Source organism: Pelobates fuscus, chromosome 1 (genome assembly GCF_036172605.1).
Source record: "Pelobates fuscus isolate aPelFus1 chromosome 1, aPelFus1.pri, whole genome shotgun sequence".
Taxonomy (NCBI): Eukaryota; Metazoa; Chordata; class Amphibia; order Anura; family Pelobatidae; genus Pelobates; species Pelobates fuscus.
The window spans coordinates 280,412-305,048 of NC_086317.1; the positions used below are offsets into that span (position 1 = coordinate 280,412).

General features: G+C 42.3%; 1 protein-coding gene across 1 annotated transcript in view; it reads right to left on the minus strand.

The window, feature by feature from the left end:
- The window catches only part of RECQL4 (RecQ like helicase 4), a 167,232-nt gene that overhangs the window by 9,483 nt on the left and 133,112 nt on the right, over positions 1-24,637 (minus strand). Inside the window, exons 18-22 of the mRNA XM_063445466.1 lie at positions 23,561-23,696; positions 23,033-23,162; positions 18,042-18,214; positions 1,110-1,296; positions 325-481 (exon numbers count right to left, since the gene is read on the minus strand). Coding sequence (XP_063301536.1) covers positions 325-481; positions 1,110-1,296; positions 18,042-18,214; positions 23,033-23,162; positions 23,561-23,696 — 783 coding nt within the window. The remainder of the gene's footprint in view (positions 1-324; positions 482-1,109; positions 1,297-18,041; positions 18,215-23,032; positions 23,163-23,560; positions 23,697-24,637) is intronic.

Genomic DNA, 24,637 nt, shown 5'->3' on the forward strand with positions numbered 1-24,637 from the left:
CCTTTTTGTGAGAATGCCCAATATAAACACTTTTGCAAATTGAAGCTGGTCTCCAGGAAGGAAGCACCTGTGCTAGTTGTCAGTCCGAAGTATAATCTGAGCTACTCCTCCCCTTTTTATAAAATGTCTTTATGGTTCCAAAGGAAACTGTGAACCTTAGGTGAAAAGATGGAACATAGCTAAAGAGGGGGAGCTACACTGGATATTTTTTGTTTTAGCACAACCAAACAGATTTGAATATAGAGAATGATGCAGCACAAATAGGAACAAAATACAAGTATCAAATACACACAAGTAGTGTGTTTGCAGTTTGTGAAGTGTTACCTTTAAATCAATTAGCTCCTCCTCTTCGATATTATCACCTCCAAACATGTCTAGGGGGTCTTTTTTCTCAAAGTATTCCAGAAGCAGAGACTTGAGCTGAGAGCTACGCTCTGCACTGACTTGCTCTGCGCATGCACTGCTTGTCCTGTATGCCACACTAGGAGAAAAAACAAAACAGTAACTTTATTGGCATCCACGTCAATGGGATCTTATTTATTAAATAATGTCTCCCACCCACCACAGTTTAGAGTATGTCCCGGTTAATTTTAGAGCCCCTACCTGCCTCTCATTGGTGGGGGTTGGGGTAACTTTAGTATGTTCCGCTACATTTTTATTTATTTTAACGGAGCCCCCAACTGCTGCCCTAGGTGGCAAATGGTACCGGTCCATCCCAATTTATTAACTGTTAAGCTTCCAACTGATGCCTATGGGTGAAGCACCTATGCCAGGTCCTCCCCAGGTAATTTATCAGTCAGGGCAGCAATAGCCAATTCAATAAGGTGAAATGGTTATAGTGTCTACAGTGTCCCTTTAAAATCTTCAAAATCAGCTGTGATACATTCCTATCGTCATAGCACTCAGCATACACCAGCCTTTCAATAAGCTATAAGACATTCCATTCACCGAGTTCTAGCACTCATCGAAGCAGCCTCACAATGATCTACGAGATGTTCCAATCACGGAGTACTAGCACTAACCGAAGCAGGCTCACAAGGAGTTATACAATTCACAGAATTATCCTCACAATCAGAAAAAAGGCAGCAGTCTGCTTACAAAGCACTCACCTGCGGAATGTGTTGTAGCAAGATTTAAGCTGAGAGAGCGCAACTTTCTCTCTCGATGACACTTTCTGATACAGGAAGTCACATATTTCCTCTAATTCTTGGTCAGTGAGATCGCCATAGGAATGAAAATGAAATGAGAGCTTACTGAACTCAACCAGTACTCCACTTTTCCCAGTACCCCGAAATCCTGGAACACACAAATAAACAGAGTAATAGTTCACTTTTAATGTTTGGGGGACGTTTAATAAGTTAGTTTGTTTGTCCATTAGCCTTTATTTACTTTCAGAAGCATTCACTACAATGCAAATTGTTGAGAATTCCAAGTGAATTTTGTTATATTTCGGAGAGGAGACTTAAAGGGACACTATATTCACCCAGACAGCTTCATTTCATTCAGGTGGTCTGGGTGCAGTGTCCCAGTCCCACTTAGTCCTGAAATGTAAATCATTGCAGTTTAAAAAAAAAAAAAAAAAAAAAAAATTGCAATGGTTACTTTGCAGCACAAATGTTTTAAGTAAAAGTAACTTACACTGTTAACCGCAAACAAAAACAAGCCAAAATAGGCACCAATCATCTTTTATTGCCCCTCCATAATAGAATAGTGTTTTAATAAATTAATTTCATTCATTAGTATTCTATTTATGCAGTTTTTACAAATTTGTTTCTTTTTTGTAGTAAATAAGGTTTTTATGTAGTGGCTTTGGTGCACAGACCCAGTCAATGCAGGCTGAGAAAATGTAAGCATTGTCAATTTTGAGCAACAAGTTTTTACATTTGTCAGTCAGTGGCCTTCTAGTGGTTGTCAATCATACAACCACTTCAGGCACTTTTCCAATAACAAATGGAAAATATAGGCATAAAAAAATCTCAATGAAGCAGTTTAGGTGTATAGGTCATGCACCTGTATGATCAATCCTCTGCCATTTAAGCGTTAAATCACTTTGTTTATACACCTGACATAAAATCCGGCAGGTGAGATGGCTCACTGGGCCAAGGCACCACCAGCAAAATACGCAGGAGATCGAGTTCCACACGTCTGCTCCGTTAAGCGGTCAGGCGCCGCCCCCCTTTATTTGTTTTTTTTTATAAAAAAAATAAATTACATTTATTTTTACATTTTGTATATATATATATATATATATTTAATGAAATGGCTATGATGTTATGTTTTAATTGAATACTATATTTAGAGTTTCATTTATAATATATGTTCTCTGGTAAACTAGAAAAATGGTCAGAGTTGTGGCAACTGACATTTAATGTGGATAAGTGCAAGATAATGCATCTTGGACGTAAAAACCCAAGGGCAGAGTACAGAATATTTGATAGAGTCCTAACCTCAACATCTGAGGAAAGGGATTTAGGGGTGATTATTTCTGATGACTTAAAGGTAGGCAGACAATGTAATAGAGCAGCAGGAAATGCTAGCAGAATGCTTGGTTGTATAGGGAGAGGTATTAGCAGTAGAAAGAGGGAAGTGCTCATGCCATTGTACAGAACACTGGTGAGACCTCACTTGAAGTATTGTACACAGTACTGGAGACCGTATCTTCAGAAGGATATTGATACTTTAGAGAGAGTTCAGAGAAGTGCTACTAAACTGGTTCATGGATTGCAGGATAAAACTTACCAGGAAAGGTTAAAGGATCTTAACATGTATAGCATGGAGGAAAGACGAGACCGGGGGAATATGATAGAAACATTTAACAAAGTAAAGGAGTTTAAGCATGCATGGGATAGGCATAAGGCTATCCTAACTACAGGGAGTGCAGAATTATTAGGCAAGTTGTATTTTTGAGGATTAATTTTATTATTGAACAACAACCATGTACTCAATGAACCCAAAAAACTCATTAATATCAAAGCTGAATATTTTTGGAAGTAGTTTTTAGTTTGTTTTTAGTTTTAGCTATTTTAGGGGGATATCTGTGTGTGCAGGTGACTATTACTGTGCATAATTATTAGGCAACTTAACAAAAAACAAATATATACCCATTTCAATTATTTATTTTTACCAGTGAAACCAATATAACATCTCAACATTCACAAATATACATTTCTGACATTCAAAAACAAAACAAAAACAAATCAGTGACCAATATAGCCACCTTTCTTTGCAAGGACACTCAAAAGCCTGCCATCCATGGATTCTGTCAGTGTTTTGATCTGCTCACCATCAACATTGCGTGCAGAAGCAACCACAGCCTCCCAGACACTGTTCAGAGAGGTGTACTGTTTTCCCTCCTTGTAAATCTCACATTTGATGATGGACCACAGGTTCTCAATGGGGTTCAGATCAGGTGAACAAGGAGGCCATGTCATTAGATTTTCTTCTTTTATACCCTTTCTTGCCAGCCACGCTGTGGAGTACTTGGACGCGTGTGATGGAGCATTGTCCTGCATGAAAATCATGTTTTTCTTGAAGGATGCAGACTTCCTGTACCACTGCTTGAAGAAGGTGTCTTCCAGAAACTGGCAGTAGGACTGGGAGTTGAGCTTGACTCCATCCTCAACCCGAAAAGGCCCCACAAGCTCATCTTTGATGATACCAGCCCAAACCAGTACTCCACCTCCACCTTGCTGGCGTCTGAGTCGGACTGGAGCTCTCTACCCTTTACCAATCCAGCCACAGGCCCATCCATCTGGCCCATCAAGACTCACTCTCATTTCATCAGTCCATAAAACCTTAGAAAAATCAGTCTTGAGATATTTCTTGGCCCAGTCTTGACGTTTCAGCTTGTGTGTCTTGTTCAGTGGTGGTCGTCTTTCAGCCTTTCTTACCTTGGCCATGTCTCTGAGTATTGCACACCTTGTGCTTTTGGGCACTCCAGTGATGTTGCAGCTCTGAAATATGGCCAAACTGGTGGCAAGTGGCATCTTGGCAGCTGCACGCTTGACTTTTCTCAGTTCATGGGCAGTTATTTTGCGCCTTGGTTTTTCCACACGCTTCTTGCGACCCTGTTGACTATTTTGAATGAAACTCTTGATTGTTCGATGATCACGCTTCAGAAGCTTTGCAATTTTAAGAGTGCTGCATCCCTCTGCAAGATATCTCACTATTTTTGACTTTTCTGAGCCTGTCAAGTCCTTCTTTTGACCCATTTTGCCAAAGGAAAGGAAGTTGCCTAATAATTATGCACACCTGATATAGGGTGTTGATGTCATTAGACCACACCCCTTCTCATTACAGAGATGCACATCACCTAATATGCTTAATTGGTAGTAGGCTTTCGAGCCTATACAGCTTGGAGTAAGACAACATGAATAAAGAGGATGATGTGGTCAAAATACTCATTTGCCTAATAATTCTGCACTCCCTGTATAAGATAAGGCCAGGGACTAATGAAAGTATTTAGAAAATTAGGCAGACTAGATGGCCCGAATGGTTCTTATCTGCCGTCACATTCTATGTTTCTCTCACCTTCTGTTTTTTTTTTTTATATACATATATCACTTAAAATATTTATGAAAGATCGCAACATATGTGCCAGAAAACCTCATTATATTCCTGTATAAAAGGATATTTACGTTAAAGAATTATCGGGAATATCCTGTCTATACAACAGAATCTGAGGATTCAAACTTTCGAGATTAAAAGACCACGGAAAGAAGACATCAGCATTACTTCAGAAAGAGGCTTGACACACAAGGAAGTAATCTGTGACCGGCAACATACACAACGAAGCTCCAGGTGAGAGCATCTGCCGTGATGAATGCCGACCATAACATGGAGGCTTGGACCACATCGCATTACCAAGGTAAGTAATTACGCAACGGAACTAGCACACCAGATATCCATCTCCTCATTAAAGAGGTATATGAACACAGACCGGAGAACCAGGGATCAGCACACACTTTACCCGGCTGAGGAAGCTATGTTGGTAGTGAAACGCGTTCTGGGATTGTTTACAAAGGACATTGTTCCTCTTTTTTTTTTTTTTTTTTTAAATTCTTTATTTTTGTAGTGCAGGAAGGTACAGTACATTAACAAGCGCCACAACAGCGTACGTATATGTAAAGAGTTACAGACTTAACATTGGCAAGAGTATATGCACATTTTAAGATATAAAATGAAATACAGGTGAGATCAATATAGCAGGTTTACAAGGGTTGAGCGTTTCTGCGAGTAAGTCTGCGTGTGTGTGAATTAGGATGCTTTGCTGTGTGCTACTACTGCAGTATTTTAGGTACATAAGTGAATATTCTGGCTGCACTAAACATTTATAACAGTGAAGTATATATTGCAAGTTGGTAAATAATTAAAACAGGTAAGTACTCGAAACATTAAAACATACAATGCGTGACAGCACTAGTCTATCTATATCTTTAGCTTTTTTATGTCACCTGCTGGACATGCCGTTCCTGTCGTTCTGGTCAGGTTTACGTGGGTTGTGTTGGCGTGTGGTAGGTGTTTCAAGTAGTGCTGTGTTAGCGGTGGCAGAGGGACAGCATAAGAGAATGATGATACGTGTTGTTGCATGATATGCCTTTGTTGGCGCGTATGCTATTGCAGGACATTATGTGAAGGCTTTTATTGAGCCCACAGATCTGGAGGCTAATTGCAGCCTGTCGTATCAGAGTTGTGTGGGAGGTTGTGTGTCAACTAGTACAGTGTCTCTTATATTAGCTTAACAGAGAGTAAGTTAGATTAAGTGGTAGGAGCAGGGTGGGGGTCCTGACGGTGCGGTGAAGCTTCCCAGCGACTAGTCAGCCCTATGTACTTGCCGCTAGGTGAGTGCCTGGGCTTTAGGGTAGTGCTAGCGGTGGTCTTGTTCCCTGAGCTGCATGAGGCAACCGTTATGTTCTCGGGGTGTGTGTCTGTAGGGATTCCCCCTGCAGTCTGCACAGTAGGAAGTCAGTTTGTCTGGGCTCCCGACTGAGTGGATGGATGGGGTCCCTTCCTGAGTTGGGATGAGGGAGTATTCTATCCGTCTTGGCTGGGGAGGGAGGGTAGGGACGGTCTGAAATATGGTCCCCTGTGTGTGCCCCAGTTGCTAAAGACATATTATGGTCCCTTCCAGGGGCCTTAAAGAAACATGACCTCAGGTGACCCTCTGTTGGTGGCAGAGGAACTTAAGTAAATTCTAAATGAGGTGAAAGCAAATAACAATTATAGCTTGCGGTGGCGTGTGTCGTAGTTCAATGAACGGTGGGGTCCTCCCTTAGGTCTGACCCAAAAGTGGAAGTCCTGACACCAGGGCGATAGTGTTCAACCTGTGCCTGCTGCGGAGCTGGGCACAAAAGGAGCAATATTAGCAACGTCCCATGAGCTTCCAGCGTGGGTGCTGGCATGGGTGGCTTGCGCTAGCCCCAGGTTGTGCAGGAAGGCACCGGAGTCGTCGGGCGAGGTGAGTTGGAAGGTGTTGTCTCCTTTGGTGGCAGTGAGGGAGTGGGTTGGCCCCCACCTGTACTTGATGCCGGCTTCCCGGATGGTTAGTGTCACCCGGCGAACTGAGCGCCTCCAGTCCAGTGTGGCTTTGCATAAGTCCTGGAATACGGTGAGCTGCATCTCTTCAAATGTGAAGGGGCTCTGGGTCTTGAAAGCCTCCACAACCGCCATCTTGTCGCGGTAGGTTTGGAAGCGAAGAAGGACATCGCGGGAAGCTGCTGTTGGAGCCCTTGCTGATTTAGGGAGCCTGTAGTAGCTCTCTAGGGGTGTGTGTTTTGCTTGCCTGGGCTGTAAGATCGTTGCAAGTAGCCTTCGGAGGAAGTGGGGGAGCTCTTTGTCATCTATTGTTTCTGCTATGCCCCGAATTTTCACATTGTTCCGTCGCCGTGCGTCGTCCAGCATGTCCAATCTGTCTTGCAGCGCCTTGTGTGAGGTCTCGATTGTTCCGCTTTTTTATTTGTACGTTTATTAGTGTATTAATAGGATTAATTATATTTTTACCCTGGTTTCTGGAATTACCTTCAAAAGTGGGAGTGTAGTCCTGAACCACAACACGCGATACTGCAGAGTCATAGGGGCTCTACGCTTGTAAGTACGCATTTGGCTTAACATCTTATAACACTGGCGGATAACGGTGCTACTCTATTTTGGTTTTATATACTACCCTTAGGATAGGACATTGACTCTGCATGGGGAGGGGGGGTCACCTTAACGGACCAGAGGTTATCCACACCGGAGCTAGGTCATACAGCTCCACGTTTGATATCTTTATCACTTTCATTATTGTTTTAAATGATTTGCACTATGTTATTATATTCACTTTTGTAGGCATTTAAAGATTCATGAAAGTGGATGTACCTTGATTGTAGTCTTTAAGGTAATTTGTACAATGAGCGCTATACCTCTTATTTTTCTACATAAATGCAGCAAAAGTACCCTGTTATACAGGCTGTACACTTACTACTTTACATTGTAGCAGAGTCATTTCTTCAGTGTTGTCACATGAAAAGATATAATAAAATATTTACAAAATTGGGAGGGGTGTACTTGTGTGAAATACTGTATTTGTGGGAATGTGAGAAGGCTTTCTTCTCCCTAAGATTTAATGTCTGCCAAAGGCTTGTTCATCACATTTCATTAAGGTGTGCCCTCGGGAATGATGTCCTTATGTTAGATTTTAAAGAGAAATTCTAAGGTTAGCATTACAGACATGTTTCTAATGTTAAGAGTTTCCCGCTGCCTGTCTATTCCTTCTTAAATGGGAGCCCCAAATTTAATTATTTATTAGATTTTTAAAAAAAATATTTAATACAAGAAAAAGTGGCTTTAAAAATAGCCCAATACATACAGAATCCGATAGATACAATCTACGACAAAGTTGACCTTAAGTATTGATCCTGCCCACTCCACTAGAGTTTAGTCAAAAATCTTTTCCTTTACTTGAAATTCATGTGACATCTTCGATTACACAAGATCAACATATAGCTATATCTTCATCGGGAGAACAATCAATCAACAACACATTCATTCTACCTCAGTTTCGGTCTTATATTATTGTTATGGTAAGAGTACTAACGTGGTTAAATTCTATCATCAATTTATGTTGAACAGTAAACAAAAACCAAGAACAGAAAGAAACAAAAGAAAATACAAAAGAAGAATAATAATGAGGCTCACAATACCCTTCCATTAAATCCTATGTCAAAGGGACCAAACCGTATGTCTTAAGCCATTCTTCTATTTTAGCTTGGCTTTGGAACACCTCCTTAGCCATGAGCTAAAATAGGCCCCTCATCACATGTAGCCCTTCCACCTGAGTTCTGTCCTCAAAACACTTTAATCTCTTGGATCAAGGTCCGATAAAGGCCCTACATGTAATTATTTACCGGTCTTTTATTCCATGCCAGGCTCGTCTTTGCAGCCACCACACAACTATGGACCGGCATTTAAATACTTTATTTTCCTATGCAGAAAGGTCTATTCATGTATTTCTGCTCTTGCGTTCGGTAGATTCTCAGATTTCCTGAATGAAGTCATTTAACCCAGATAGCTATGCCATGGAGCCTATTTGTGTAATAAAAGACTTTGGCTCCAAGGCAATTGAACTGTATGTGTGTGATCTGATCACTATTCAGTAATACTGTGCGCTCAGATCTGAGCTATCTGGGGATATATTGAATGTACCAGTTTTATGCAATGGCTGCACAGTTATATATTTTTATCTATTTTATTGTCTTTTGCTGCCATGTGGCTAATGGAGTTTTGCCTCTGTTCTTGGAGATAATTGGATAACTTCCCAATTATCTCCAGGATAGAAGACTCTGTGGAACTGGTTTTGGGCAGAAAAGCCATGCTTCCTTTGGTCACAAAGGACTACTATCTATCTTCTGAACCAATGGACCAATGTGGATGATTTTGACGTATGTTTGTATTTGGAGTATGCCGATTCTGAAAATATGAATGTGATGCATACTTTTAAAGTTATGAATAATGTGGAAAAACTATTTCTCTGCCTGTGCTAATTACATTACCCATTGTGTAAGGTAATTGTATCACAGGCAGAGGGGAGGATTTTGTGTGGGAGTGTCTGAGTGTTGTACGTGTTTATTGGTTGTTTTCCAAAACCCTGTGGGTGGTACTAATGTGTATATAAGAACAATAAACCCACAGCTCTGTCTGTTCACTGCTTGACCCTCAAAACGGAGCCTTGTCTCGTTCTTGGGGGGATTTATTGTCAGCTGTTCCAGTTTGACTGCTAGGAGTGTAAACCTATTCGTATAGTTTTTCCTATTCGGCTGTTTACAGCATTCGTATGGTTCCGGTTCAGCTGTTTACGGCATTCATATGCTTCTCCGGTTCGCTGTATTGGTGTCTACAGTAGCTGTGCCTGTGTCTCTGGAAGGGAAGATCTACTAAACGGCGGTTTAACCCTTTTATGTCTGGGGGTGCCGTTACAGACAAGAAGGGCTTTCTTTACATACAATTATTTGTATCATGTCATATATTTCTAAATCTTTTATAAATATAAATCTTTTACTTGTCTACAAAAGCTATTGAAAAAAAACTGCTAAATAGATTAAAAATGTTGTCCTGAGTTTAAAAACACCCAGTGTTTACATGCTTTATTGCTTTTTTTTTTGCACGTTATAGGGCTATAAATACAAGTAGGAAATTGCTGTTATATATATATATATATATATATATATATATATATATATAAATATTAAATGTATCAATAGTGACATTGTAACACTTATCTGTCATTAATCCCCGAATCACACCTAACATGTACATTTTTTTTAAAAGTAGACAACCCAGGGTATTCAATATGGGGTATGTTCAGTCTTTTTTAGTAGCCACCAAGTCACAAACACTGGCCAAAGTTAGCATTTATATTTGTTTCTGTGTTAAAAATAACTTTGGCCAGTGTTTGTGACTAAGTGGCTACTAAAAAAGGCTGAACATACCCCATTTGCAATACTTTGGGTTGTCCTTCTTTTGCAAATGGTATGCCATCATGGGAGTAATTCTCATTCCTGGGCTACCATACGCTCTCAAAGGCAACATAACGAATCTGGCAAATTTCAATAAAAAAAAAAATCAAAAAAAATCAAGCCTTATATTTGACCCTGTAACTTTCACAAACACTAAAACACTAAAACCTCTACATGTGGGGTACTGTTATACTCAAGCGACTTCGCTAAACACAAATAGTGTTTCAGAACAGTAAAACGTATCACAGCAATAATATCATCGGTGAAAGTGCCGTTTGTGTGTGAAAAATTCAAAAAACGTCACTTTCACTGACAATATCATCGCTGTTATAAGTTTTACGGTTTTCAAACACTAATATTTGTGTTCAGTGAAGTCTCCCGAGAAAAACAGTACCCTCAATGTTTTAGGGTGTCATAGAAAGTTACAGGGTTAAACACAGTGCTAGCAAATTAAATTATCTGGACTTTCGGCCTGGGTTGTCAGGCATGTCCCTCAAATTGCAATCAATAAAATTACTTAATTAGGTAAAAATATTACATAAATATGCACGTAGAATTTTAATATATACATATTTATATATTTGAAGTCTACGTGTATATTTTTGAAATTATTTATGTATATGGACATGTATACGTATACATTCTATGTGTATAAAAATACGAAATAATGATATATCTCTATCTATCTATATATTCTAAGTGTATTTTGAGATATATATATTCATATCAAAATACAGTTAGAATACAATTACATATATATAACTTTTTTACAATTATTAAAAAGTTTTACTTTTTTATAATTTTTTATTAACATATTTATATTTTATAATAAAATAGTTATATATATATATATATATATACACACACACACGTGTAATTTAAATATATGTGTATTTTTATATTAATATATAAATATAAAAAAACACTTAGTTTGACATTATGTATATAAGATATATATGTATAGTTCGTATTTTTTTAGAATATATATAGAAGGCTTGGCCTGTAATTGTGGGAGGCACTTAATTTCCCTATTTAAACCCAGTAAGCCCCTGCTTACCTGTCTTCGACGATCTCGGAAGTGCTTCAGTGTACTTCCGGTTTACAGATCCGTGACGTCAGTATTCCCGCCCGCCGGCAGCCCGGTTCAAACGCCCTGCGGCTGTATTCGTGAGTATTCCGCTTTTGCCTCACACGGACGGCATCAGAATCGTAAGTTTAGCCCTGTCGCTCACGGGCTCGGATTCAATCCGCTCCTGCATTTTCTCGATCAGTGTAACACGTTCAGTTACACTTACACCTCGTAGTCTCGTTCAGCCACACCGGGTTGCCATACGTTTTCGTTCAGGGGGTACTATATCTTCATTCTGTTCCGTATTCTGGGTTTTGTTCATGTTTTAAGCTATGTCTTAATAGTTACGTTTTATATGAAAGGGGTTTAAGCGGTTTTAGTAGTGCCCAGTATTCTTAACTTCTGTGTTTAAGTAGTTATATGGTCCCCTTTATGTCATAAATAGCTAAATAGTGTAAATAGGGGGTATGTTGTTCCACTGTGTTAAATGGCTGTTCCTGTCCTGTTTTTGTTGTAGTTCTTACTAGTACTGACACTTCTCGCAAGTGGCCCTTCGCGGGTGTACGTATTCGCATCTTTGTTAAAGAGGTAGGCCTCGGTGTCACCCAGTTCTTGTGTGTATGTTGTAGTTAAATAGTACATTTCATAAATAGGTCACGTTTCTTTTCCTTTAGTTCCATTGGTTCCCTGCAGGATTATACTTTATTAGGTCAAATAAAGTTTCCTTCCTCAGCAGGTATGTTATCGGTGTGTCCTGGCGGGGGGGGGGGGGTTCGAGGACTAGTTGTAATTCTCCCGCCAACTTAGGTATGTTCCCGTGGGCTCTTTGCCTATAAGGTTAGAGGTCCCGCAAGGCATAGGTCAGCCCTTACGTTCGGAGGTTCAGGCCAATCGTCCCAACGCATAGCTATAGCCTTGCTTCAAAAATTAGTTAGGGCCTCACCAGTCACGGCCAATCGTATTGCTTCTTTTTCATGTCACCGAGAGGCCAACTCCCCGCCACCCACCTCAGTGGCACCAAGGCCCCACGCGCCAAATCATAGTTAGTGCCTCTCATAGCCACTTGGCAAGTAGTTAGGGCCTCATCTGCCACCAACGAAAGCTAAGCTAATACAATTTCGCCTATGGGCACTAGCCTAGTGAGTGGGGTCCCTCCAGCTTTTTATTTTTCAGTACTAAACTCGCCCTCTCTGCCCCTTAGAATGTCCAACCCTTCGGTGTTAGAAGACAATCTGTCGGTTACCAGCACCCCGCTCAGGTCGGGCACGCAGAGATCGCAACCAACCCCTCCAAGTCCAGCTTCCAGCTATCGCTCCTGGACTATCCCTAAGATTACCGCTGAACTTAAAAAGAGAAATATCCCTTATCCGGCTTCAGCTAGGAAGAATGAACTTTTTCGTTTATTGAACTCTACTGAGGATAACGAAAGGCCTGGCCCTAGTTCACAGGTTAACGTACTTAATAGCCTGGCTGAATTACACGCCATGATGGCCTCCCTAGTGTCCTCAGTTGCCACCATCAATAACAGATTGGATAACCTGGAAGCTAATAACATTCCTTCAGTCCCCGAGATTCCCGGGCCGGTTGTCCAACCCACGCCCGCTCTAGGAGGTAACAGTGACCCTCCACCGGCTAGGAAAGTTTCCAACGTTATTAATCCTATTCACCTGATACCGCAGTCTCTAAGACGTGACATCATAGAGGGAAAGGATGTTAACTTGGCCTCGCTACTGATAGCGGCTCAAGACGTGGTTGAAAACAGGGCATACACGTTTGAGGACCTATCAGTAGTGATGAGGGCCAGGGACCCTAGGTTGAATAGGAAACTTAACATCCCTGAGTTTGTCTTGGCATTTGGCCTATACAGAGACGTTATCTGTACTGCTTTTCCCCTCCGCAGAGAGGAGCTAGATTTGTACCTTCACAAGGTGATAGAGCTGGCTTATAAGTACGGGGGCTTTGCCTTTTACGACTATCACAAGTCGTTCTCCGCTAGGTCAGCCGCTTCATTGTCCCAGTATAATACAGTTACGGACTGGGGTCAGTTAGATACAGAATTGTTTCTTATGCATTTTGCAGGTCTCAAAACCCCTTCCTGTGCCATTTGCTCGTCTGCAGCCCACTCTATTAATTTCTGTCCTGAGAATGTAGCTATCCCCTCTACCAGCAACGCCAACTCCGATTTTCAGTCAACTTCCAACCAGAAGGAGATTAAAGATAAATTAGGCAGGCCAATAGTGTTCTTGGGAAAAGCTCAGGTCTGCAATAATTTTAATGCTGGGGGTTGTAGTTACAGTGCTTGTAGGCTGCTGCATGTGTGCTCGCTTTGTTTCAGGGCACATGCCAAGACGATGTGCCCTAACAAGTTGTACCCTAAAAAGGCTTCTACTCCAATAAACATACCGAGTTTGCAACGTTACCTGGCTAATCATCCTTCTTTACATCTGGTGGAATTTCTCACGTCAGGGTTCACTCACGGGTTTCACACAGGCTTTGTCTCTCTCCCCTCAGGCATCCTCGAGTGCCCCAACCTTCAGTCAGCTCTCACAGACCCCGATACCCTACAAGTACTCTTACAGAAAGAAGTGGATAACGGCTTCATGATAGGCCCTTTCACTACTCCTCCTTTCTCCTCGTGGAGGACTAACCCTCTAGGTATCGCCACTAGGAAGTTTAACAACAAAAAGAGACTTATTATTGATTTTTCTGCACCACACGCCTCTCCCACACCTAGCCTGAATGCACTAATCCCGTCAGAAGATTTTTCTCTTCAGTACGCTAGAATTGATGATGCCATTCAGGCGATTATTAACTCTGGGAAGGCAGCCTGGTTAAGTAAGTCAGATATTACCAACGCCTTTAAGTTACTTCCCATCCATCAATCACTCTGGCATCTGCACGGAGTTAAGTGGCTAGACAACTACTATTTCGCTACCAGGCTTACTTTCGGCTCCAAAAGTAGCCCCAAGTTATTCGACCTGTTCGCCGAAACCTTGACATGGCTTCTCCTTAACTTCTGCAGATGCCCAGTTGTTATACATTATTTAGATGACTTCCTCGCCATAGAACCTCACCACTGCACTCCACGCAGCCTTCATCTCTTGCTCACGCTCTTCAAAGATTTAGGTGTCCCCGTAGCCCAGGACAAAACTGAAGGTCCCAAAACCGAAATTACTTTTCTGGGGATTACACTCAATTCTGTCACCATGCACGCCAGCCTGCCCCAGGAGAAAGTAGACCGTATTCTATCTTACATTAGCACCTGCATGTCACTAGGCACTTGCACCAGGAAACAGCTACAGTCACTTTTAGGCTCACTTAATTTTGCCATGAGAATAATTCCACAGGGTAGGTCTTTCATTTCCAGGATCCTTTCACTTTTGCACGGTCTCCCTGACGATGACTCCACTACAGCCCTAGACGAGTCAGCTACAGCTGACCTGAGAATGTGGCAGCTGTTCCTTTCCTCGTGGAACGGCAGGTCGCTGTTTGTTCCCCCCGTTTCCGACGATTCCCCAGTACTCTGGACTGACGCTTCAGGTGCCTTAGGATATGCGGCCATTTTTGGAGACGAGTGGCTATACGACTCCTGGCCGGTCGAAACCACGTCACTCGAGAGATTCAGTACCACCTCCTCTCTTTTTGAGATCTACCCTATCGTAGCAGCAGCTTACACGTGGGGGGTAGAGTGGAGGGGGCAGTCAGTCAGGTGTTTTTGTGACAACTTAGCTACCTGTAACATCATCAACAAGGGCCGCTCTCAGTCCCTCACGATCATGAACCTAGTCAGGAGACTCACTTGGCTAGCAGCTAATCTCCAGTTCTGCATATCCTGTGTTCACGTCCCAGGTATACAAAATACTGCCGCTGATGCTCTGTCACGCTTCAATTTGCAGGAGTTCTTCAGACTACATCCTACAGCTTCCCGGCAACCCAGGGTACCTCCAAAATTCGAAGACCTGGTAATGCATTAAGCTCTCTCCTACATCTGAGCGGCACGCTTGCTCAGGCGGGTTTATCCCTCAACACGAGGAAAGCCTATTACAGAGCATATGAACTGTTTATGTGTTTCATTCGTAATTACTGTGTAATAAATGTTTTTTCTGTTGAAACCATGGTTGCTTTCACAACTTTTTGCCACTTTTCTCTTAATCTATCTTACAACACAATCAAACTCTACTTAACGGGAATCCAACACTACATGTTAACCTCCTTTCCCAACAAGTCTCCTTTCCTATCTTCCTACCCTCTTAAAAGTGTCCTCAAAGGCATCTATAACTTGTCAGTACACATACCCACTAAACGCCTTCCCATAGATAGTAAGCTGTTTAAGAACTTGTCCGATATACTCGACACGTCCCCTTTCGAACATATCACAAACCTCGTTGTCAAATCAGCGGCTTATCTAGCCTTTTACGGTTTCTTGAGACCCAAAGAGTTCACCGTAGAGAGAGCCTCTGATTTCAGCTCGTGCCTCCAGAAGAAACACTTAGTTAAAAATCTAGATCACTACACTCTGTCCGTTACCCGCACCAAAACAAGCCAATCAGGCCCACCAGTGGAAATTAACTTTTATCCCACTTCAACCAAATGGTGTCCCGTTCGTGTATTGGATAAGCTTGTAGCAGCCCAAGCTAATTCCGCTCCCGATAGCCCACTTCTAGATATTCTAGGGAAACCCCTGACCACAAAAATTTTCATGCTTTACATACGCACCCTTTTACTCCGTTTGGGACAAAACCCACGGTCATTCTCGGGCCATTCTTTTCGCATTGGAGCAGCCACAGCTGCCTCAGGTAATCATGTACCGACACACATAATTAAAAACATGGGGAGGTGGAAATCATCCGCATACAACAGATACATTCCCAATCCAGAGAAAGAGATAAGGATGGCTTTCTGTGATATGACTAAATGATGTACCGCTTAATAAACGCATTTTGTTTTAATTGGTTATTATTTTTGCCCTCTTTTACAGGCCTAACCTTACGTCAGTTTCGGCACACCTCAACTGACTTGCTATTAAGGAACTACTTATTTTAAACCCTGTTTTCCTTACGTCCTCGGAATGTGCCGTACACAAATAGAAGGCTTGGCCTGTAATTGTGGGAGGCACTTAATTTCCCTATTTAAACCCAGTAAGCCCCTGCTTACCTGTCTTCGACGATCTCGGAAGTGCCCCTCCCACCGCACCCTCAATTTTATCATTTTCCTAGGTGGGCCCTCTTTTACAGGCCTAACCTTACGTCAGTTTCGGCACACCTCAACTGACTTGCTATTAAGGAACTACTTATTTTAAACCCTGTTTTCCTTACGTCCTCGGAATGTGCCGTACACAAATATATATATATATATATATATATATATATAGAGAGAGATAAATAGAGATATATCATTACATTCCAAGTGTATTTTGATATATATAATTTTTTTACAATTATTAAAAAGTTTTACTTTTTTTATTAACATATTTATATTTTATAATAAAATAGTTATATATACACACACACACACACACGTGTAATTTAAATATATGTGTATTTTTACATTAATATATATATATAAAAAACGCTTAGTTTGACATTATGTATACAAGAGATTATATATATATATATATATATATATATATATATATATATATATATATATATATATATATATATACACACACACACACACACACACACACACACACAATTTTTTTTTAACACCGATTGCTATTTTTGAAAATTTTATTTTAAGATTTTTCACTTGCAGGGAGACTGCCTGTCAGCACAGACAGTCCCCCTGCAGGCAGATACACAGGCACCTATTGCGGCCATGTGATCAGCGATCACGTGGTGGCATGGTCCCGATCTGCCGCGGGGAGACTGCGTGGGCAGACAGGCAGTTCCCCTGGACCGGGAGAAACTATGGTGATCAGGTAAGTACCGCAATACCGTTTGACGGTTCAGGACAGTCATCGGTCCTCAAGGGGATGTTTCTGATGACGGTCCTGATCCGTCATCGGTCCTCAAGGGGTTAACCTGGATTAGTAAGCCACATCATTTATGTTCAGTTAGTGCTCACATTTGAGCTAGGATTTTGTTTATAGATTTTAATTTCTCTTTCGCTACATTGATGACCAAACTGATTGATGCTTGGATTTTTGTGCATGATGTAAATAAACCCAAACCTTTTTGCATAAGAGACTCTTGTCCCATACCGGTTACCCTAGAGGACTGTGTTGCTTTGCCCATGAAAGGTCACAGCACCAAAACAACTTTAGCTTAATAAAGCAGTTTTAGTGTATAGTTCATGCTTATGAAGTCCTACATAAGCATTTAGGAGTTAAATCACTCGTTTCTGTTTTTGCAGCCCTAGCCACACCTCCGCTGGCTGTGAGTCACAGAGCCTCCATGAAAAAAATAAAATGCTTTCATTTTCAATCAGATTTTAATTGCGTAAATACTTCACTAGGGCTGCACCGTTCCTGTGGAAGACCCTTCCCGTCTGTTAGACTTTCACACAGTCCCCACTATTTAAAAAAAAAAATCTTTGAAATCTTTATTCTTCAGGAAATCATATCAATTAAACTGTGAACAGCCTTTTCTCCCGGCACCCTGATTACTTTCCTGCAACGGTCATCAAAACCAAACACTAAGCCCACAGTGAATAGTATCCTAGCAGCCTACTTTTCTACCCTGCCCTTACCCTTTGTGTCACTATACCAAACTCCTAACATGTAATCTCATTAAGCAGGGCCCTCAATCTCTCTGTTCCTGTGTGTCCAACTTGCCTGGCTACAAATACGGGTCTGTAAGTCCATCTATTGTACATCTCTGGGAATTTGTTGGCGCTTTATAAATATTTGTAATAATAGATGGTCACCTACTGCAGCACTGACACATGTAACCATAGCTACCCATACAGTCTGTGTAAGGAAATCTATAGGTAGGAAGGGTTACACACTTGCCTCTGGAATTTTCCCTAAAATTTACCTTCTTGCATTTGCCGCCTCCATTGCAGTTCACGCAACGCTCTCTTCACAGGGATGATCTCCCAGCCCATAGAATCTGCCAGTTCCACAACATTAAACTCAACGGAGCTAGCATGACTGTGATCCACACCAGCCAGTCTTTCCCTTGCAAGGGCCACAGCCACTGGGGGACAGCTGTGGAAGAATAAAAAGGATCAGCTGCTCGATGGCGAACCTATCAGCATAACACAGGTAGAACAGCAATCGAATGGCAATGCACGATGGGAAAGCATGGTAGGGCTAACACGGATTTAAAAAGGCACAGTTATAGGGAACAAGCATTAGCGAACAAGTTTGCTACATTTCTTGTAAAACGCCCAGTTTTTTTTTTACATTTATTTTGCAGGCACAAACCCCTAATGCAGATTAATTGAACATTATGCTAGGTTTAGAGTACTTAGAACACTAATTTTAGTAATTACAGGAGGCTACTATTTCACATTATCTTTCTATACTTGGCTCCACAGCAGAATAGAACAAACACATGGAAACAAAGTAGGGTGTATATGAGGTACAGAGAACCTAAGCAGCTCCTCTTTCTTAATGCGACAAAACAAATTACAGCATTACATAGAAAACAATTCCGGGATTTCTGGTTGTTTTTGGACGTCACCAGCAGCAAATCAAACAAGAGAAAAGCGCAACAGGCTTAATGGTAACCAAGAATAAGCCATGTGAACCAATATCCAATCGAAGCCACTCAATGAATAATCAACAATAAACAAACTACCATATGTTTCGCTCCATAAGATGCACCACACCATAAGACGCACGTAGTTTTCAGAGGAGGAAACCCCCCCCCAAAAAATCTGTCCCATAGTGTTTCTTACTATGGGAGAGTTTGTTCAGAATATTTTTTTTCTCCCCTGTCCCATAGTCTTCTCCCCCCCCCCCCATTGTCCCATAATTATTTACCTGTCTTGTAGCGTGGGCCGGCTTAACAGCGCGCACCGCGGTGCTGGAACTTCAATTTCAGGTTCCGGTTTACGGCGGGACTGAAAGGAAGTGTGCACACTAAAAAAAATGACCGACCGGTAGCTCGGTAGTCTTTTACAAGTTTTCCTGCAGGGCCTATAGTCTGTGGGCAGGAGGCTGGCAAGCAGGCTCCTCCAGCAGCTCGTGGCAAACTCACTTGGAGAGAGGAGTTTGTCACAGCATCCACCCAAAGAAGTCTGATGTCTAATGGTTGTTGTCTGACACGAACAGATCCAGTAGGAAGGGACCTCTCTGTGACGAAAGGGAGGCAAACAGCAAAAAGAACCAGCATCCAATCACTGTTGTCCCTCCAGTGTCAAGAAAACCAATCCGCTGTAAGGTTAACCAACCACCTGGACAATATTCTGCTTTCAACTAGATATTTTGATGGAGGCAGAAGTCAAAGATATCTTTAGTAATTACCGACAGCATGAGCGAGCATCAAACACGTGCATTCAGAGCAGGATGGAACAGTTGGACTTCCCTTTACGAATTGCAAACGACCATGCCAGGAGATCCATACAATTTATGTGTAGCGACAATTCCTGAGCTGACCAGATTGTTCCCATAGAGGAGTCCTCTCCAAACACACCACAGCCCCAAAGGCTGGCATCTGACTCTAGTATAAAGTCCAGTTGAGTGCCAAAGATGGCCTGCCCGTTCCAATCTCGCATGCCGGTTAGTCATCACTACAATTCCCTCCGAAACCTCCTCAGTCAGCGGTACTGGCTGATTGTAGATTGGTTTCATTCTGAGGAATCTGTCTTTCAGTTGTTGCATTGCCCAGTAGTGCAGCGGGCCAGAAAATATCAAATGTACGGAGGAAGATACAGGTCCCTCGATACTTGCAAGCATGTCGGAACAACCTCGTACCTCCATGCGTATAGAAAAGACTTTGAAGGCAGGAAGTTCTAGCATGCAGGACATCAATTTAATCTTGAAATACTAAAAACTGAACTGAATGGAAAGGGACCAAGGGAGACTTGGATCGATTGTCAACTATCCCGAGAGATTTGAGAAGGTTCAAAGTAAAGCGAATCTACTGACGGAGATGTGCCTTCTCCAGACAAAAAAACAAAACACAAGAGGCCGTCTAAATAGCGTATACAGGGAATCCTTTGAGAGTGAAGATGGGCGACTACCGGCTTCAGAAGCTAGATAAAGCACCACGGGTCCAAGCTGAGTCCGAAATGGAGGCAAGTTAACTGCCAGGGCATTGCTCGCCAAAGAAACCGCAGGAAGTGATGACTTGAGGGATGAACGGGAATGAAGAGGTATGTGCCCTTAAAGTCCAGTTGCGTGAACCTGTCGCAGTCTTGAAGATTCCGCAAGAAATGTATACCTTTCATCTCAAAGTGGCAGTATACTATGTGAGAATTGAGGTTTTGTAGATTGATTACTGGGTGGAAGTCTCCGGTTTTCTTCTAGACCAGGAAGATATTGCATAAGAAGCCCCAGCCATCTTCGGTGGGTTGTATGGCTCCTTTCCGCCACAATTCAGAGATTCCCTGGTCGATGAGGCGTGTGTCGGTTGCTGAAAATCAGATGGTCAGGAAGTGTCCAATCCTCAGAGCAGGGATGAGGATAGTGGGTCAAACATTCGTTGGCCTGTAGGGTCCCACTATGGCCTATTTTCTGCACCTTATATGCAACCTACGTATTGTTGATTGGTTCTTTGTTTCTATGCATTTAGCAACAGGAAATTATATAGCATGTCACACAGTACAGGAAGTTATTATCGTGCCAGCGGATTGCCAGTTGTGGGGAGGTGAGCGGAGCAGCAGCTGCTCCTCAAGATGCAGAGAGATAACAGACGGCAGGATACAGCACGTCATATCCCGTCGGCTGGCACTACGCACATGGAAGTAGAAAGTAAGTGGACAAGCTGCAGACAGACTGCTGGCTATGTGAAATATGTAATAGGGTTGTGTTACAAATCGCTATTTGTAACTGGCCCTTTAAATGGAAAATTGCCCTGCTTCCCTGGATTGTGGAGAAGCCTATTTGCCAGCCTCCTTCCTCATGACTATGGCCCCTGGAAGATTGTGCCCTGAAAACGTATTAACCTATATTGGGCTGCTGCTGGCCCTTTAAGAACTGTCTGGGGCCATATTGAGACTTTGGGTAACAATACCCTTTAAGACGATGGCCCCTGGAAGGTATTACCTGTTAAAGACTCTTAGCAGATTGGATTTTATAGACTGTCCCTTTAAATAATTTGGAACAGTGCTGCAGCTTTAAATGGGCACTTCGGATGCAGCCGAAGTGCCGAAGTATTCGAAGTGGCCGCCATTCGACAAACAAACACGTGGCGGCGGCCATCTTTGTTCATTCGAACGAGGTCAGCGGTATGTGTAGCCAAATTCATGGAACTGAAATCGGCTACACATTTTACCAAATACCGCTGACCCTTACCTTCTCCTACACTTCGTTTTTCAGCTCCAGAGACTAAGTCCCGTTCGAAGATGGGACTTAGTCGTTTTTCTGCATGAAATTGACCGACCGCACAGCCCACATCTATGGAACTGTTTTGGGCAGGAAATTGTGCTTGCGGTCGGTCATAAAGGGACCTCCAGCTAACTTTTGATCCACTGGGGGGATTTGGCTGATTTTTGGAAGTGTTTATGTTTGAAGTATGCTGATTCCAAATATGTTATTGAATGTATAGTTTTAAAGTTACAGTGTATGTGTGAAAACTGTATTTTTACTGTATGCTATAATTATGTTATATGTTTATCTGAGGGGAGGAGACGTGGGGGTGGTACCATGTATGTGATTGGTTAATTTCATCCTCCCCCTGGGAGTGTCCTGTGTGTACCTTTTTGTAATAAAAAGCAGTCTGGGTGTCCCAGTCCTCAGTTCTTCTTGACCCTTCAAAACGTAGCCTTGTCTCGTTATTGGAGGGAATTGCTGTATCACACTGGGGATTGCTATGCTCTGCATAGTCCCCTGAGCTTAATCACTTAGCTCTTTTAAGAGCTTGTTCCTGTTACGCTCTCCTGGAGGAGAGGTCTTCCCCACACGGTCCTGGAGAACAGAAGCCGATCCAGGGTGGAAGGAAGACGGCGCGGCTCCAGTTAAGCTACGGCGGTTGTGGAGCCTGCGGTGGTTGTGGTGTCGTCTGCAGTGCTTGGAGTCCTCTGTAAGCGCTAGGAGCATCCATCAACGGAGGGTACTCGGTCGGAGTACACGGAGCTCCGTTACAGGTTGTATTGTATGTGGGTCAGACATAGTTTTGTGTAGGTGGCTCAGTGTGTTAGTTTGTCTTTGTGTGAGTATGAAATGTGTGTCATTAACCCCTTAAGGACACATGACATGTGTGACATGTCATGATTCCCTTTTATTCCAGAAGTTTGGTCCTTAAGGGGTTAAGACCGTGTGTGGGTCAGTGACTATCAAAAAAAAGTGTGTGTATGTGTAGGTTAGATAGGACAAGTTTTGTTTTTGCTTGTTTTTTTTAAATTAAACAATTTATACTTCCATTATCTTTATCCTTCATAGATCCATATACATATGCAAGTATTAATAAAAATACATGTATACTATAATTATTGCTTATTCGTACATAGAATTGTAGAGAATAAAAAAAAACGAAATAAGGCCAACACACGCGCACGCACACACACACCACACCATACATCGGCTGCACACACCACACACATTACATGTAGTCAGCACACACACAATGAGAAAGGGAGAGACAACACTTGAAATTTTTTGTAAAATAAATTCAAACTTCAAAATTGAAGCCAAAATACCCATGGTTCTAGCTGTAGCAAAGTTATATAAAGTTTTGCCTTAATTTTTCCATTAGATTTAATTTGTGAAAATGAGTTTAACAAACAGCCCTGTCAGTGTCCACGACTCTTGGCAAGGACCCCTAATCTTTGTAAGTGATTATTTTGTGTCAGGACCAGTGGATAGAACTTGTGATGCAGCCAATACAGCAAGAATATTGTAAAAGCGCAGACATGTCACCTCTTGGCCACATTTCGCAGATGCTGAGGCCCGCTGTAGCAGGTTACACGGCAGGCAGACAGTGTGGGATGAAGAAGCTCCAGCCAATGGTGGGTATGAAGCTCAAGGTAGCAAAGCAGTGTCTCAATCCCTGCAAAACAATACAGATTGGAACAGAGATATTATAAACAGACTTACATACATGTGTTAGAAAAAAAAGCAAAAAAAAAAAAGCACGTTTGCAAACATCTTGCAGATTTCTGTAGGATTATGATCTCTTCTCTTCATAAAGCAGTTTCCTTATTAGACGCATGCGTTTAATACGTTCAGCCAATTAGAGATCACTTCATCCCACAGCCAATCACTGTCCTCTTACCATCTGCTGAAATGTGTTTGAAATGATGCAGATACCGCTTTATGAGTCAGATTGGGAATACAGGGGATAACAATTCAGAGATATTTTACTCTACTTTGGGAAAAACACCCTGCTTGGTCTTTTGAGATTTTACTCACTCAGATATGAAGCAGCTAGAACCGAGGCCTTCTTACCTTCCTCACGGACATCTAACGCCTGCACAGTGTCCTCTATAGGGATTGCCCTTTCATGCCTGTTGCACACACGCTCTTGATTTTTTTCACAATTATCCAGGATATCCAGCATCTCGCTATCTGCCACCTCACAACCCTGCAAGAACAGCAGGAAAAGGGAAGACCCTAAGCAGCTGTACACAGAGGAACAAGTGATGCAAAGGTATTAAAAGGAACACTATAGGGTCAGGAACACAGGCATGTATTTCCAACCCTAGTGTTAAAACCACTAAGACTCACACAGTCAGCATGAAGAAAATAGTTTAATTTTCCATATCTTACAGGACAGTATGTTTACTTTAGAAGTTATTTTCTCCTCTTTATGTAAACTTTAATATCACAAACAGGAGACTGATGTAGGCTCTAACAGGCTATTAACAGAGATGGAGATAAGGGATTCTAAATGAAAGTCTTGGGGCTATTATGCTCTTTTTCAAAAAAGTGTACATGGAGGTGGGACTAGGGCTGCATAAACAAAGTCATTTAACTCCTAAATGGCAGAAAATTGAGTAGCGATACTGAATAGACATAATCTATACACCAAAACTGCTTCAATTGAGAAAGTCCCTAGCACACTCTACTCACCACTATGTACTCATACTTACTATCAGGACCTGGGAAAAAGTGGACATCCTTCCCTCAACCTCTCTATTGACTCCATAAATATTCAACAAAGAATAAAATGGCAGGAAGCAACAAAAGAAAACAAATCCAATTGGAGGCACAGGGACACGTGTACCTTAGGGGGGGGGAGGCACAGGGACACGTGTACCTTAGGGGGGGGGGAGAGGCACAGGGACACGTGTACCTTAGGGGGGGGGGAGAGGCACAGGGACACGTGTACCTTAGGGGGGGGGGGGAGGCACAGGGACACGTGTACCTTAGGGGGGGGGAGGCACAGGGACACGTGTACCTTGGGGGGCGGGGGAGGCACAGGGACACGTGTACCTTAGGGGGGGGGGAGGCACAGGGACACGTGTACCTTAGGGGGGGAGGCACAGGGACACGTGTACCTTAGGGGGGGGAGGCACAGGGACA